The sequence below is a fragment of the Aptenodytes patagonicus genome, chromosome 6 (assembly GCF_965638725.1).
Source record: "Aptenodytes patagonicus chromosome 6, bAptPat1.pri.cur, whole genome shotgun sequence".
NCBI lineage: Eukaryota > Metazoa > Chordata > Aves > Sphenisciformes > Spheniscidae > Aptenodytes > Aptenodytes patagonicus.
This window is the reverse complement of record NC_134954.1, coordinates 17,469,952-17,488,033: the sequence shown is the minus strand read 5'-3', so window position 1 is coordinate 17,488,033 and position 18,082 is coordinate 17,469,952. Positions and strand designations below refer to the sequence as shown.

The window sequence follows — 18,082 nt, the reverse complement described above, 5'->3', positions numbered from 1 at the left end:
AGTTTATAAACTCAGTTCTTCCTGTCTGCATGAAATGAACTCCACACAAAAATTAACAATGAACCGACAAGTTTTATAAAACTATAAAATTGATTGTGTCAAGAAATGAAATAAAAAAATCTTACTGTGTTTCATGTGAGGGATGTGTACTCCTCATCATCCATGTCTGTCTAATTCTAATTTCTGGAAACTGGGGGTGGGATTCAGCTCCAGATTAAGACACCATCATACAGGAGTCACCCTGTAGCTGTCTGTGTGAGCCAACTACCTAAACACCCATTGTAGTTGGAGGAGAGATGGTGTAGGAGTGCACTGACGTTCATGGTGCCTACAGGTATAGGGGTCTACATTAGGGTATGATATCATTCTGTTGGCTACACTGGCTGTATTATCTACCTGGTCCTTGTTTATTGAGAAGTCCATTATTGACATGGTCCTTGCTTATTTAGACACTGGCTTGCAAGTGGGGCACTACATTTAGTCTTTATAGTTTAAAGGTGATAACTCCTAAATTTATAGCTCTTTCCCGTGAATTTGGATATCCCACTGTAGAACTTAAATCACTGATGATACGCCAGTGTATTCTGTCTTGCTTGCATTATGGCATAAATTACTTTGTTTATCAGTGGTACCAGCGAAAGACACTGGCCCAGAGAATGGCAACTTAAAGGATATATTGACACTGCAAAGGATGGTGTATTTGATTGCAACGTATGTTAGGCTCTTTGAGTAGTTGTAAGCTAGTTATTGCGGTGATAGTCCCAGCTCTTCAACAGCATTAAAACCATCACTGAAGTGTCAGCTTCTGTGTATGTTACTCAGACTACAGGAAAGCCAGTTCAGGTGTGATTTGCAGTGATGTCAATCATATAAGCTGTTACTGGGAAGCAGCCTATTGCAATGAATGGCTGCAGTCTGCTAAAATTCACAGCCTGTTGGAAATCTACAAAACTCATAAGTTACTCTTCTGCTAATGGCATGTAATGGGTTGGGATGAAGTCAGAGGTTAAGCTGAAAGGCTTGCAGGGAAAGAGAATGGCCAAGAAAAAGTCCTGTAACTTCCATGAAGTCTTTAATAGTCAGACCAGTTATCCTCAGGGTATTCAGCCCCCTGAGCTGGAAGACAGGGACGGCGAGCAGGATAAACCCCCCATAAGCCAAGAGGAAGCAGTTATCGACCTGCTACGCCACCTGGATGCTCACAAGTCTATGGGGCCGGATGGGATCCACCCGAGAGTGCTGAGGGAGCTGGCGGAGGAGCTCGCCAAGCCGCTTTCCATCATTTATCAGCAGTCCTGGTTAACTGGGGAGGTCCCGGATGACAGGAGGCTTGCCAGTGTGACGCCCATCTACAAGAAGGGCCGGAAGGAGGATCTGGGGAACTACAGGCCTATCAGCCTGACCTCGGTGCTGGGGAAGATTATGGAGCCGGTTCATCTTGAGGGCGCTCACAAGGCATGAGCGGGACAACCAGGGGATCAGGCCCAGCCAGCACAGGTTCATGAGAGGCAGGTCCTGCTTGACCAACCTGATCTCCTTCTATGACCAGGTGACCTGCCTCGTGGATGAGGGAAAGGCTGTGGATGTGGTCTACCTGGACTTCAGTAAGGCCTTTGACACTGTCTCCCACAGCATTCTCCTAGAGAAGCTGGCGGCTCACGGCTTAGACAGGTGTACTCTGCGCTGGGTCAAAAACTGGCTGGACGGCCGGGCCCAGAGAGTTGTGGTGAATGGAGTTCAATCCAGTTGGCGGCCGGTCACGAGCGGTGTTCCCCAGGGCTCAGTTTTGGGGCCGGTCTTGTTCAATATCTTTATTGATGATCTGGATGAGGGGATCGAGTGCACCCTCAGTAAGTTTGCAGACGACACCAAGTTGGGCAGGAGCGTTGATCTGCTTGAGGGTAGAAAGGCTCTGCAGAGCCTGCAGAGGAACCTGGACAGGCTGGATCGATGGGCCGAGGCCAACTGTATGAGCTTCAACAAGGCCAAGTACCGGGTCCTGCACTTCGGCCACAACAACCCCATGCAGCGCTACAGGCTTGGGGAAGAGTGGCTGGAAAGCTGCCCAGCGGAAAAGGACCTGGGGGTGCTGGTTGACAGCCGGCTGAACATGAGCCGGCAGTGTGCCCAGGCGGCCAAGAAGGCCAATGGCATCCTGGCCTGTATCAGAAATAGTGTGGCCAGCAGGAGGAGGGAAGTGATCGTGCCCCTGTACTCAGCCCTGGTGAGGCCGCACCTCGAATACTGTGTTCAGTTTTGGGCCCCTCACTACAAGAAGGACATTGAGGTGCTGGAGCGTGTCCAGAGAAGGGCAACGAGGCTGGTGAGGGGTCTGGAGAACAAGTCTTATGAGGAGTGGCTGAGGGAACTGGGGTTGTTTAGCCTGGAGAAAAGGAGGCTGAGGGGAGACCTCATCGCTCTCTACAACTACCTGAAAGGAGGTTGTAGCGAGGTGGGTGTCGGTCTCTTCTCCCAAGTAACTAGCGATAGGATGAGAGGAAATGGCCTCAAGTTGCACCAGGGGAGGTTTAGATTGGACATGAAGAAAAATTTCTTTACTGAAAGAGTGGTTAAAGATTGGAACAGGCTGCCCAGGGAAGTGGTGGAGTCCCCATCCCTGGAGGTATTTAAAAGACGTGTAGATGAGGCGCTTAGGGACATGGTTTAGTGGGCATGGTGGTGTTGGGTTGACGGTTGGACTCGATGATCTTAGAGGTCTTTTCCAACCTTAATGGTTCTATGATTCTATGATTCTGTGATTCTATGAAAGCAGAATCATAGAACTGAGGACACAGCCTAGCTCAGCATGCAAACATTTGGAACCTTGTCCAAAACCACAGTGAATAATAACCTTATATATAAATAGTTTTAATTTACAAATAATACTAATTGCAAAGTTGTTTCTACTGCTTTACATTGAAACATAAATCAACTCTGCTTTTTAATAGTTTCTGACAATATAAAACTATTAAATTTCTTCTGTTAAATGAAGCAGTTCATTTATGTTTTGTCTATATAGAAGTCTCATTATGTCTATAATCATTACTTCAAAAAAGTGTATGATTGCATAACAGTGATAACACAATAGAACTATTCTATCAAAAACTTTTAACATAAAAAGACTTACTGAATATCATTGACCAGTGGTCCTGACCAGTATCATTTCCAGGAAACCAGATTTCACCAATAAAAGAAAAATAAACACAGTTTATTATTTATTTTTGGGGAATTGCTATCAGCAATAGGTTCCTTTTCTTTTGCTTTCAAACTATTATGTCTGCATCTAGTCTTTCTCCGTCAGATATACCCAAATTGTACACAGAAAATCCCAGGAGAAAGAGAATTATTTTTAACTCACATTAGCAACGAATGTAGAAGTCATCTATGCCCACATACATTTCTAAAACTTTCTCCTACATCTAAATTATAAAGTTAATATACACTTAGCACATCTATATCTCTGAAGGCATGAGTTAAAAGCTCTCAGAATCTATTGAAATTAATTAAATTTTTCTTATTTGTCTACATTAAATACCCTGCATTTACAGTTTAGTTAATAATCCCATAGCTGAAGAGCTAGAATGAATCTGTCTAACATTACCAAAACTTTATTGAATCCACAATGCTAACAAATGAAAATCTTAAAGGAAAATTGTAAATTTAAAATTTTACCTCCTACTATGGAAATTACTCATTACTGATGCTGAAGTGAAAACAAGGACCGCGATTATCTTTACTGTTGTGTCTATAAGCAAAAGCAATCTTTGCTGCCCCATAGGAGCAGGCTATTAGCTGTCTGTTACAGGAATAACTTTCACTTTCCCCAGTTTGTTTGGTAATCTGATAGTCTAAAGTATTTTTCTGGTGCCAGTAGTTTGCTATACTTGCTGTAGGCATTCATTCTGCTCAGCAGGATGGAGCTTGGCTTGCTGCAATATTTTTTCACTAACTTTGGTTGACTTGGGAAAGGGTCATAAGGACTGTTGGCTCAAATATTCTCAGAAATATTCCTCATAATTTGTTTACTTTCTAAACAGAGGATGTTCTAGTCATATCAGGGACTACTCTTAAACAAACAAACTTTAATAATTATCACTAAAGAGTTAAAGTGGTTATAAAGTAACTAAATGTTATGTGTGTAGTTGTTACAAAATACTGTATTTAATTTAGCTACTGATTTTGTTATCAGAAAAACCCATGCATGAAACCTTGGACCATCATTGTAATTTAGTAGTTCATACTGTTTATGTAAATTCTCTGTATTTGTTAGGAAAAAGAAAGTACCTTTTACCCCACTACGGTCAGCTTTAAGAAAGAGAAACATAGCTCAGTATAAAAACCCTGGTAACTGTGCCTATATTGTGATCCTAAGCAAGTAGACTTCTGAGAAGGAAAATAAATAAAAATAGAAGTAAGAGTACCTTTTGTCCAATGCTGAGAAATGTTATGCTTTTATCTGCTGTGCATTTTGTTGCTTTCCTCCAGAGAGCAGGGTTATTGTCAGCAGATAAAGAATTAGAAATGTCATATTGTCCCAAACCCGTCAACTCTCACCTAAATGGCTGTTGTGAAAATGGGCTACTCTGACATTTTGCTCTTAAATTTCTATGCTTTTTGTAAATAATATATTGTAGTGCTAGACTTGACATTTTGTAAATCTATTTTATTTTGATGATCATTCCCTGTTCACCAGCTTCTGTCCTAAGGTATTCAATAATTAAATAGTAAGCATGAATGCAAAGTTTCTACTTAGAAGGGTTTTGAGCCTTCTGTCCATATAGGAGTCGACAGTAGCTGTGTAAATACGTGGTCCCAAGTATCACTGCCTCTCTGTAAGTTCTGCTAGATTAGAAGTGATGTGCTGATTTCCTTTCATGCTCCATTCAGTATAAGGATTTTATCTATCCATTTGGGAATCCTTAATATAACATGCAGAGCAAGTCAACTGTAGTTTCAAAACAAGTACCACGCTAATATTGAAAACATGTCAAAATGAAAATGATTTTTCTTATGACAAGCATTTGATCCCACTAATCTTCAAGTGCTGGCTGTGCTGTTCTTGTTTTGTGACTGCTCCATTGCTGAGATGTTTTGAGTTTTCCTGCCTAAAATTATGCTCCTCTAAAAATATAGTATGTAAGTATGAGAAAATAAGTGAGGCAAGCCACTTTTCTTCTGACAGCCTTTTACATAAATGCTGCCCCCTCAGTTCTCCCATCACCGTTTCTCAGAGCTATGCACTTTGATTCTGTCAAAAGGTGTGGTAATGAGAGCAGATATAATTATGTTTCTAAAAGCTGGTGACCACAGTCCCAATTTAATGGTCTTTTAAGGATGTTTTGAATAGTGGAGAAACATTTGACTTGAAGTATCTTTATTCTTTAAGATCCAAGTTAATGGAAAGACTGTTGTTCTGAACACCAGGTTATTAGTATCAGTATTTATTATTTTTTTATGTATTTCTATTTATATTTCAGTAGTGCTCAGAGCTTCAAATCTGTAGGAAGAATCTCTCTGTGTTAAAAAGTCATATAGGAGAACCTGCCTGTATGTGTGTGTGTACACATATATCTATATATGCCATATATAGCTAAAAGAAAATTACCCACCTTTACCTCCCAGGAAGAAACTTTGTTATGTGAATGTTTTAAAACATTTAAATATGACTGTACATGCAGATAGATGTAAAGTATAAGAAGTATTATCTCTGCCCTTGAGATCACAAGAGACAAACCTGGGTATCATAGTAAGAACAAGGAAACTCTGTGACTTAGGTACCAGCATCAGCGTTAGATGATTGGGAAGTTCTGGCCAACGCTGAAGACAAGCCTTTACAATTAATGAAGGAGGATGCAGTTCTGTCTAATTTAGCCTACTGTGAATGACTCAGTGTACATGATGTCTACCTTGGTTGCTCACTATAGAATCAGATTTTCTTTGCGCTACTCAAAACACGGCAAGAATAGCAGTGATTTGGAGTTAATACGAGGGAATTGAGAGGTTGACCAACAAGGTGCTTTGCCTATAAACTCCTTGCCTCTCTGTTTGCTGAGTGTTTGCGAGGAGAGGGTTGGACTGCAGTCAGCTATACAACACAAAACATTCGCCTCCCCCTTACCACTTTTCTGAAGAAATTCAGCTCTCTGAGGTAGCTGGAGAATTAAGTTTTACTGATAGTGGCTCATTCAGAAAATTGAGGAAATAAGACTTGCACATTATTATGATCTCTATGGTATACAAGAGTGTGGATTTCTGGATGGTAAAATACTGCACAGGTTGCAGTGGTACAGTGAATTATATAGAGCTCAAAGCATGTGGCTTAAAACCAGATAACATGAAGTACATTGGGGAGAGGGGTGGGAGAACCTATTTCATTCCAAACTCTGTATGAAAATATTATGCACAATTAACTTGATTTTCTCTGCAATGTTCAATTACATGGTTACATGAAGACCATTTTGCTCTGCTATTTAGGCTATGAAACCGGGTCTCAAGAGAGCTGGACTGTATGCTCAGCTGTGCCATAAGCAAAACTATACAGCTGCTATAACACCAGCCCCTGCAGTTAATAGAATTAGTTGGGGAGAAGGCTTTTCCAGCAGAAGGCAGACTGACAGTGTTTGTCCCTAGCAGAGGTAATTACTTGTGCAAGAATCCCAGAGCTATTGCCCCTGGCGAGACTGCTGTTCTGGGCTAGTTTCTTTCCAGAGAGAGATATTTGGGGGCAAGATTACAAAGGTTATGTTTATTTGTCCAGTCGTTGTTTTGGGCTAAATCTTTTCCATTCCAGGTCTGAGAACAGAAGGGGACAATGAAAAAAAAAGTAAAATAAGATGGATTTTTTTAAAGTATGGTTTTAATTATATTTTGGTATTTAAGTCAAGAGGTAGCAGAGAATGCTTTCTGATAACATATTGTTGTAGATGACCCACCCTGCCTGTCTGAAACAAAATAACAAAAAAAAAAAGCACAAAAGCAGCAAAAAAGAGAACAAACCTTACCGGTTTTACCCAAGTTTCTCAGATGTGTCTCTTCGTATATCCTTATACAAAGGATAGACTTACCGCACCCTGACTTGCACTGTTATTACAGCAACGCTATAGAGATCTTTGAAAGAAAGTGAAGATTCATGTTGATATATTGATGGCAATTGTAAATCTTCCTTTTGGAACTGAAAATTTGGATCTTAAAATTACAGATCTTCAGTTCTATTGCATGAGCTAAATATGGTCACTTTTTTAAGCTTGTGGTCTAAAATGAGTTCATATCTTCCTTAAAATTAGGAAGCAATTTGTTTATGAGAGCTGTAGAAAATGAATGTAGCATTTTATTTGTATGTACACAGACTAAAAAGCGATGCATTTATAAAAAATCAAATTTAATTTCATCACAGAGCTTTGATAGTATGTTCAAGAGTTTGAAATTCTATTTGTTTATTAGATTTGTCCACAGAATCACTGAGGGAAGTTAGAAATTTGGGATGCTCGTTCCTGCTTAACTTTTACTCCTGAGTTGACCTCCTGGCCCAGATGCAAATAGGAGCAGTTCTGATAATGGTAGTGGCTCTGTCTTTATATTATTAGGAGATTTAGCCTGTTGACCTCAGAGAACTTACTCGGAGGCTTAAAAGTTAAGTATGTGCATAAGTCTTCGTTAGGATCTGGATTGTAGTCATTACCTGTAGAGAGAGAGAATTGATTCATGATCTGAAAGCTCAGGTGGTGGCACAGCTGTGTAATGTTGCATTCAATTCATTACAGCAGTGTGTCACCCTGGAATATGAGTATCTGCAAAACACTATGAATTATTAATGCAAGTAAAATGTTAAAAGCTGCATGGACTTGTGATATAGGCAAGTGAGGTGGCACTGGAGTGGTAAATGCTGATGATAATAGCCATATAACAGCTTACAAATTTCATTTTTCATGTCAGTTACCTGCCCGTCCCTCACCTCTGGAGCTTTGTACTCCAACTGCAGTGTTCCTGGTTAAATGCATGGGCTTTGTTTTTCTGTGTCAACATTGGCCAGCAGAGTCCCGGTCTGTTTGAAGCATCCTTTTCCTCACATATAATTCCAGTGGGTGGGACAGCCACTGCTTTATCATGAGCATCTGTTCCTTTCCTTACTTCCACTGGAAAGAAAAGAAACGAAAGTCTTTCTCTCCTCTCTCCCCTCTCCAATGTAATTTTTTTTACCCATTGGCTAGAACACAAGTCAAAGTGGTTCAGAAGCTATGATGTCTAGAATAATTATCAGGCTGTTATCATAATGAATAATGTTGGCTCTTCCACTGAATTGCTTCCTCCTTGTACTAAGCATGCTCCATGCATGAGCTGTGTTTTCATTGCAACCCTGTAAGGATTAGCAGGCAACTCACCTAGGATATTAGCTTTGTATTTTATGGAAAGTTAGGAAAAAAGTACCTGTGCTGCCTTTGAACCTGTCCTGGCAAATCTCATTCACGTGAGTGGTACCACTGTGCCTGCGCTGCTGTGCAGGGGCAGAGTGGAGCAGAGCTTTACCCATCCAAAATACCATCTGGTGGAACACTGTAAGGGTGCCCAATGCAGGCAGACATCCAGAGGGATAAGGCGTGCATGCTGCATGCATCTTCAGGGCTGAACTTGTCTGCTGTGTGGATGGGCCCCAGGGGACCATGGCTCACCCAGCGATCTGTACTTATCCTGCATACTTTCCTAGTAATGCTGCATGACTCCGTGTAAGGCATATCATGTAACCAAAAGCCTCTAGAACGGGAACTGGATTTATAGAGTGGCCTATTGCAAAGGGAATGGGATTTAAAGAGAGCCTGAAATGAAGCTTCATTTGGGCTGCTCTCCACAGGACATGTGAACATGAAGTGCCTTCACCTCTGAGAATACATTGAATTTCAGACTGCACCTAAAATGGGAAGCAGAGGAGTGAAACTCTATCTATATTCCCAGATTCTGATCTCATTTAAATTCACACAAATCTAGTGTTCAGTAATGAAGTTCCTTCAGATTTAAGGGAAATCAAGATCCAGCCAGTCTGATTAATTTTGTGAATAAAAAGGTTCGGGATTAGACATTCTTTCTGTGTGACACTTCAGCAATATGCTGTTATAAAAGACACAGCAGGAGTTAGTCTTGAAGTGTCAGAATAGCTTCTTTAGTGACAAAGCATTTATACATGTAAATTTTCAAGGAAAGTTGGCAACCCTTTTGTGGTTTCAATTTGCACCTGTCATTCACTTGCAGATGCAAATTTGAGTTACTTGCAGCTCTAATTACAGTACTTGATTGTCATCACAAATCAGGTAGTAAGATGTGAAACAACTGAGGTTTGTGCCATCATTTGTTGTTAAAACATGAGTGCAAATGTTATCATCAAAAAGCAAAGTCGACCAGCACTTTGCCCTGCTGATACACTCTACAAATAAGTACAATATGGAAATAAAAGGAATTTAAGGGGGAAAAATAACAAGGAAAGGAATGAGCATGTGGTGAAAGCAAGACAGTAATAAGGGAAAATATAAAGTAGATTGTTTTTTCTATTGCAACAAAGTTTGATAATAGAAAGAGATGTTTTTTCAGTTAAGTGTTTCTTAAGACCCAGCTGCCATTTGTACCTTCCAAATCTTTCTTCTGTAAGGAATTCTAGTTCTTTTCTTTTTGCTGACAGCTTTCTAATTTTCGAATGAAAGAAGATGATTTTATAAAATTATTCATCAGATGACTATTATGCTGTATCTTTCCAATTTGTCATTACATTTATAAGAAAAATTATTATATAGTTATGTTTTAATTTCAACATATAAGAATTTGATTTTTGAATTCTCTTCACTGAAAATGTTGAGGTCTGAAGATTGTTAATTATAACTCATCATTAATTTATTTTAAATTAAAACCAGGAGATAGGTACAACATGTTAATGTGCCTCAGCTAACATCTGCTAGACTGTGATAATTCAGCACAGATTTTTTTTTTTTTAGTTGGAGAGTCTGTTGCATAAAAATGATAGTTGAAATAACAAAGGATTGGTTATTTTATATTTGGATCTGAGGGTAGGGCCTAAAAAGGTGAGGTAATTTCACTTTGCAGATCTTCAATGCTCAATTAAAAAACAAGCTAATGAAGAAGAAATAGCAATGGATGGATGGAGGCACTTATCTAAGTTTAAAGATAAATATATAATTGTATTTAACATGCACTACCAGATTCCATGGTGTTGCAACCCACTTAGTGAATTTTTCTATTACCTCTATTATTTCAGCAGTCGGCCTTAATCTCATCTCTTTCCCTTTTTATTGAACAGACACCTTAACTCAAAGAATGATTATTACTATGGAGATTTCTCAATTGCTAGATCCATGGGGTCTACTTAACCTAATGTAAAAGGTCCTTTTCTTCTTTCCCACTTTTCTCATTACCAAAGGAGAACATTTTGGCCCGAACAATGGCTGCATACATAAGCACAGATTTATTAAGTTTAGAGGATTTGTACTGTTGTTTTACAAAATGGTGTCAACTTGCAGTATGACTTCTTTTATGATGAATAGCTTTCCCAGGCCAAAAAGCTAATGACATCCACAGCTTCCATGCCTCCCACACACATGCGGTCCAAAAGGCCACAGATAATTTCTGCCGAATTGAGGCCATAAAGAGAGAATTTATAATCAGCTTTAATGTGTTTGGGAGCTAAAGTACCTTAGTCCTTCATCAAAGGGAATGATAAAAAACAGAATTAATATGGCTGGACTTTAATTATTTCTGAGCACATAATTACTCTAGCTAACTGGACAGGAGGTATGTTATTTCTCTTATTTTGAGCAAAGGAAAGCCATCTGCAAGCATACAGTAGTCAACTATCGATATTTTAAAATGCATCATGTTATTTCCTTACCATTGATTGCAATACAAATAGAATAAATATTTGAATAATACATTAAATAATATAAGAACTATTTTTAAATTAAATGAGTAGAGAGTTTGTTAGGAGTTCCTCCTGCACATAGCATTCCTTTAGCTTTTGTAGCAAGACTATTCATTACCTTTAGGAGACATAAAATGCAGTAATCGCTTCTTCCCCTTTTTAAACTACTTAGGGGTCTACTTTCCCATTAGCATTAATGAGAGTTACGGGTATGCAGCAACATGCAACTAAATGAGACTAAACCTTAGAGTGCCTCTTGATAAGTAAATCATCTTTGCATCGGCATTTTAGAGGCTTTAGTATCCTTTTTTCCCCCATTATTTATGGTATCTGATTACTTTGTTGATATTTAATATTTATTATGTAAACTTTAGCTAAAATTTAGGCCAGCACAAGAAGGCAGTGTATCTATTGAAGGCTTATGTCTTAAACATAGTAAAATGATCTTTTTGTAATGGATACCCATTTTTGTAAGTGAAATGCTCAAAGAGGAGGAATAACTGGGCCTTCACGAAAGGTGAAGAGAAGCTACAATGGAACAACAGGGAAAAGTAATTGGGGACAAAAGACTTCTGGTGATCATAATTCTGTAAAATGTATACTCTTTCTTATTTCATTGGCTCCTAGTCCATCATGTCAGTACCATGACTAATTTTTAAAATTAGTTTCTGTTACCTGAAAAGAATATTAAAATGGTGGAAGAAACCTGAAGAATCATATATTGAATAAACAGTCAGGGCTAAAGAAATAAATCTAGTTGAGGGATACATTTAATTTACAAAATCATAAACTTCCCGTAGAATATTAATTCAAATCTGCAGAAAATAACTGAAAATTATACACCTACTAAGCAATTTCAGTCCTGATTTATTTTACTTAAAAAGGCTATTGCTGTTACATTTTGTAGGATCTTTCCATAAGGTTTTATTTTGTTTATCTGATAGTGATTTCAGCATTTTTTCCTGTGTAAGGACTGAAGATATCAGTCTGTCTTTATGATCATACAGACACAGTGATGCTGTTAGTCAGTGTAGTCTGTTATCCAGAAAATCAGAAGCAAAAGCCATTTCTTACTGATTTTAGAATGAGAATTACTGCTGAAACAGGTGGAAGTCTAATCCAGAACTTCTCTTAATACTACTTTCATGATTTCAGAAAATTTTTTCAGCAGCCAGACATGAAACGGGCAACACAGAACATAAACAGTCAAGCTCAGAGCTCCGTTTCCTCTTTGAGGATTCAAGATTGAACCACTTGATGTTGCTGTATCCCATTTTAGACAGCCGTGTGCATAATGGGTCTTGAGCTGATGCTTCTTTTAGGGATTGCAGAGCAATTTACAAATACAAATGAAGTTTCATGGCATCCCTGTATGTATAAGTGAAGTACAGATAATAGGTAAGTAGTTTCACGCCTGGTGCATGAGGACCAAACACTGCTTTGGTTTCTAGACCTCAGATAGCATTGTAACTCCAGGAAGCAGAAAATTTGTCTGAAGCATTTTGGTCTGTGTTTCTGTAAGCTAGCTGTTGGTGAGATGTAATGAATGTGGTCCATTACATTTGCAGACTGGAGCGAACTTGTGGCATAAATCATGTCTCATCTCTTTCTTAACAGAATACTGTTAGTGGTGCCTGGTGGGTCTGCCACATGTCTCCATCAGGGATGAGTCCTCCTGTTTAGGGGATGTGGCAAGCAGAGCCCCTGTATTGTGAAACAGATATACAGCTGGATTAGAAAGCACGATTAATCCATGACAGCTTAAAAATAGGTCAGCCCCTTTGCAGAAGGAATTGTGTATAATATGTATTGCAACATTATTACAAGGAAGATGGTCAGATTTTTTTATGGTTTTCAGAGAAACTCACAACTGTATAAATACTAAAATTACCCAGGTTATTTTTAATAGCTAGCCTCAATTATGCTTCACTGTATTGTAAAATCAGAGATGGTATGACGTCAGTCATTTCCGTTGAGATGTTTGATGCACTATGTAACTGCTGTTGAGATCTGGAACCGTGATCTATGCAAGACACCTCACAAAGGCCAGCTATTTAAAAAATGTAACAGTCATTGTCTTGGTTTCATCCAGAAAAGGAATTGCCCTCTCTGTGCAAGTTATTTGGAGAAATGTGTGCTGTTTGCCTTTCCAGATGCTACTTTGTTCCATTCTGGTGACTTTTAAAAATTTAAAAGATAACAAGAAGCCATTAAAAATGTGTATGTATATATATCTTTGGCTGTGTCTGGCTCTCCATTATTAAGTGCATAGCTCTGTTAAGCGCATAGCTCTGTTAAGCGCATAGTTCTTAGAATTTTAAGTCCATTCTTCCTGTTCACCGTGCTGAAAACCCACCATGAAATTATTGTTATTCTTTGCATACATCTTTTACTTTTCTAGTTTTATTCTTTCAGAAGTAAAGTTGCTATGCTATGAGAGTGATGGGCAGCAAGACAGTTGAATGTGTGTATTTGGATAGGGTCACATTATCTAGATACCATATATTGTAAAGATTACATTCAGGGCTTGTACTAGGAAAAGCTGTTGCATTCACCAAGGCTCTGTACTAAAGAGAATGATTGCTGCAGGTGTGACTATAAAAATACTTGTCTTTAATTTATGATGTACAATTCTAGTGTTCTGTATTTAGAATGAGTTTAAAACTATACTCCTGACTGATGCAGTAATTAAGGTATTCAGCTTTGGTTTTCAATAATACAGTCCAGTTCCTACATTCACAGTTAAAATCTCATGGTACTTCATGGGTTGTTTCTGTTTCTCAAATCCATGCACCTGGTACAAACATTTTATGGATTGTTTTTTTTAAATGCATCGCTCAAATACATGGTATTTTGCCTATAAATGACAGGTTTAATGCTGAATGACTAATATCCTGTAAAATAACAGAGCTAGAGAGACCTTTTTAAATACAAATGTTTTAATACTCCATAGTGCTTACAGTTAATGCATGTCTCTTGCCTACATCTACTGCAAATATCAACACATACTGTTCATCTCTTTTTTGTTGTTGTTTTTGTCTATTGCTATTTTATGCATGAAAAAGTTCTTGTTTTCTTCTCTGTGCTTGGCTGGCTTTTCCTTTTTTTGTTACTTAGTCCTGTGTTCTGATTGCTTTTTTGCATGCAAATTACAGAATGTCATGGAAATGAGAGAGCTCTGAAAAAAAAGGAAAGATAATGCTGAGTTCCAACTGTCTTTTGTTTGTGCGTAAGTGTGTAAAATATATGATGTGGAAATATTTTCAGAACAGCCTTTGACTTTCCTTCTGGTATATATTTTTATTACTCAGTAAAGGAGCGGGCATTTTTCCCATTGGAAAATATGATGAATCTATTAATACTTGTTAATAATACAGGTGCTGGGCATGAAACAATTTTGTCTTGCCATCCATTTATAGAAATAAGAAATTATGATATTGTATGTCTTGCCCAAGCTAAAACTTCAATTCCCGTATTCAATGTAACTTTTGTATACTGTGGATGAAACCCTGGCCCCACTGAAATCAATGGCAAAAATCGTTGTCTTCAGTTGGTCTAGGATTTCACTCTTGTTTCTAGTTTACATATGGATTTTCATGTTTCTTTACAAATATCTCAGCAGGTAGTCAAAGGTTTCAAGGGAATCTACAGTTCTATTTAAAAGAGAATGTAATGACTGTGTCAAAAAAAAAAAAAGAAAAAAAACCCAAACCCATGCTTATCTTTGTAAAGCATGAGCTTAAATGGTTGAACTTAGAAATGTGAATTAGCATTTCACAGAAAATAATTGTTTTAAGCAACTGTCAAGACATTTATTAGCCACCTTATTGCATCAAATGCAAGAGGTAATTTGGCAGTGCTTGTCTCCACTATTCCTAATAACAACAACAACAACAAAGAATTAAATTAAGTGGATAAATATAGTTTATGGTGGGTATGCTTTTAGTAAACAAGTTTTGATTCTTCATTTAAAAACAATAAAGCACTGGGCACTCTCTGATTCTTGTGCTTGATGTTTCTAATAGCCATACCCCCTAGGGAAGGTTTTGCTGTAATGTTTGAAAAACATAATGAAAAATTGGTTGTTATAAACTAAGATTTCCCTCTCTGCAAATGTTTTTCTTGAAACATCCATGGGAATTTAATATTCACTGTTTTTTTTCCTCAGTCTTGTATATTCTTGAATTGTCTTTTTTCCTCCATTTTCTCCGTTCTCAATCCTAGGTCCCCTTACAAAGAAACAGACAGATGATTTAGGTGATAATGACGGTGCTGAAGATGAAGGTATTTTTTTGCCGCCAAACTGATTTGCATGACAAGGAACCCTGAAAATCTTTTTTCTCCCCTCTTTTTTTGACTTCTTGTCTTCTTTTGAAGATTTTTTTTTTAATTCCCATTTTTGATGTGTTTTGTCTTCTTGCTTGTTGTTATACATATATATATTTTTAATTTTTTAAAAGAAAGAATGTTGTTAAGTTCTACATTTTGATACAAACCAGTAACAATATTTAAAGAGAAGGGGTTTTTGTTTTCTTGAAATGGACTTCTGATATGTTGCATCCCACTTTTGACTGAATTTTGTCCATACTATTTAAACTAACACTCTTTTAAAGTTTCTCTGTACACCTTTTTGCATGTTTTCTAACCCTATGTATTTCACCAAGTACAAAGATGTTTCTTTTTTTCACTGACTGATCTCAGTTTGATAAACATATAAAATGTTGTGTTTATAAAAGGAAAAATACAGAAAATTCTTAGAAAGTGTCTCTTAAGCAACTAAATTTCCCCAAATACAAAACCTTCTGCATTTACATTGCCATGAACAAATATAAAAAATGCAAGACCCTGTAGAAGAGAGGTAGCCCTAGAACGGTATGCAATATTTGCAATTGGTGAGGCTCTGCGCAGCACCAGCAAATTCAGTGGAGCTAAATTGATGTCATCTAAAGGAATCTGATCCCTTCTGTTTTCTACAAGCATATAAAGATGCCTATCTGCTTGTGCTGACCCTTAGAAAACCCTATTACCAAGTAAAATTGAAAGTTTGAAATATCAAGCATATTATTCTGTTTATGAATTATACCTGTTAATCATATAAGCTATGCAGATTTTATATTTTTTCAGGGCTATGAAAATGGTAACAAGGGGCTCTTTCTCTTGAGCAGTCTCATCCTTTCAAGTTGGTGCAAAATTCTGAATCTTAAACACATACTTTTTATATTTTATGGTCAATGAGTAAAACAAATTACCATATAAGACTAGTAGAGTTGCTACTTGCTTCTCCGTTAATATCTGGGGCTTTTTTTGCCAGATACTAAGATGAAGCTCAATTTGTAAACTGCAAGACTCTTAATTAAGAAGTTTTTCATCCCACAGAACATTAACTGTTTTACTCAAACAGAAACATGCAGTCTTATCACAAAAGATGAAGGAAGGCTGATATGAGCATTTAACTTCTTACCCAGTAACTGAACAGAGACTTTACAAATAAACCGACAAATTTATACGTCTGATTTACGATCCTCTACTGAACGTGTATATTAAGCATATGAATGAAAGCCCACCGGTTGGCCCAAGATTTGAAAGAAGAACGTAATTGAAAATCTCCTTTGAAAGCTCTCATATTATTCTGAGCTAAGTATAATTCAGATCCACTTAGCTTTATGAGGCCAAGTCATTTTTACATTAGTTCATGACAAAATATTGCAAGGGACGTTCTTGTGTATTCTCTAAGACCTGTGATATTGAATTAGCCATTGTAAAAGTTAACTCTGTCTCATTTTAACAATATGTTTTAAGAAACAGTTTGAAACCTGGGTTATTCATCCAGTGGACCTTAATGGATCTCCTAAATTGCTGTATAATTGCCAAGACAGATGCTAATGGCTTAACATTTGTTAAGTCCGTCTCTGCTTAGACACACTTAAAAGACACTACTTAGTTTGCTAAAATTCAGCAGAGAGTGGTGGCTATCAGAAAGAAGTTTAGTACGTAGAGTCAGATGAGAGTAAGGATCTCAGTCTTTGGAGAACAAGTGTCCGTGTCGGAGAGAACCCGTCTCCCGCATTGACAATTGTAGGAGAGAGAGAGAAAGGGCTGTAAGAACACAGCAGTCAAACTAGGGGGGGAAGAAACACATTTACAACATTAATAAATCTCTGTAATTTATAGGACTGGGATTAATTTTCTCTGGCATACAAGTGACAGTTTTGTTCTCCTCTCCGTGCCAATGGAAGAATGCAGGCAGTAATTAGACTTTCACTGCTTCTGAGAGTCACAGAGAGACAGGGCAAATTTAAATTTTTATTATCGGTAGACACTGAAGGCTGCAGGGATGTCTGCTGGGTAGGTAGAAACCCTGTCTGCTGAGGCCCTGCATTTCACTGTCCCTCAGTGGAGGAGCGGTATCAGATGACCTGACCTCTAGCACTTGTTGCATATGCAGAACTGAAGAGTTCACAAACTTCAAGTCATATGTATTTGGGTATGAGTAGCAGGAAAGAAAGTGGCAAAGCAAAAAGCCACCTTAGCTGTCTAGATTTCTGCTAACCTGTCCATCAAACCCTTCACCTTTTGCAGTACGGTAGTTTTTATTCAATATAAATGTCTACAAATGAATAACTGCGGACAAAATAAAACAAATAACCAAAGTAAATGAATTATGAAGTCAGAATATTAGGAAGACTGGGCTATACACAGTGAAAAACAACTGTGTCATATAACCATAGAATCCATGCTACATAAACAATGTCCAGTGATTTCTAAAATGCCCAGGATGGTCTCTCTATTAAGAAATTCAGAGCTCCCATGTCCATTTCTTGTATTACACCTTTCCTGAAGAAAGATCTTTCATAGCACCTTCTTGGATCAAATGCCTGGAAAGTATTCTGTATTGTGTCACTCAAACGTCAGAGTTTGATTAGAAAATTTCATTTTAAACCAGTGTTCAATAATCCTACTCCCATCTGCTGCTACATGTCACTACCACAGTACTGCAGTCCAAACCTTGCCAGCACAAGCACTGGAATCAGTAATCAAACTTGGATCTCTGGTATGTGCTGCAACCAGTAGACCAGGCTTAATTAGATCATTTTTCATTTTTGTTTTCAAAAGACCCAAAGGCAGTAGTGCACATTACCAGCTAATGATCTGCAAATTTGCTGTTTA

General features: G+C 37.9%; 1 protein-coding gene across 7 annotated transcripts in view; it reads left to right on the top strand.

The window, feature by feature from the left end:
* The window catches only part of NLGN1 (neuroligin 1), a 407,139-nt gene that overhangs the window by 174,573 nt on the left and 214,484 nt on the right, over positions 1-18,082 (top strand). For 3 of the 7 annotated variants that reach the window (XM_076341352.1, XM_076341350.1, XM_076341351.1), the window contains one exon: positions 15,140-15,199. The exons of the other annotated variants lie outside the window; for them this stretch is intronic. In XM_076341352.1, the coding sequence (XP_076197467.1) occupies positions 15,140-15,199 (60 nt within the window). The remainder of the gene's footprint in view (positions 1-15,139; positions 15,200-18,082) is intronic. 7 annotated transcript variants of the gene reach the window in all.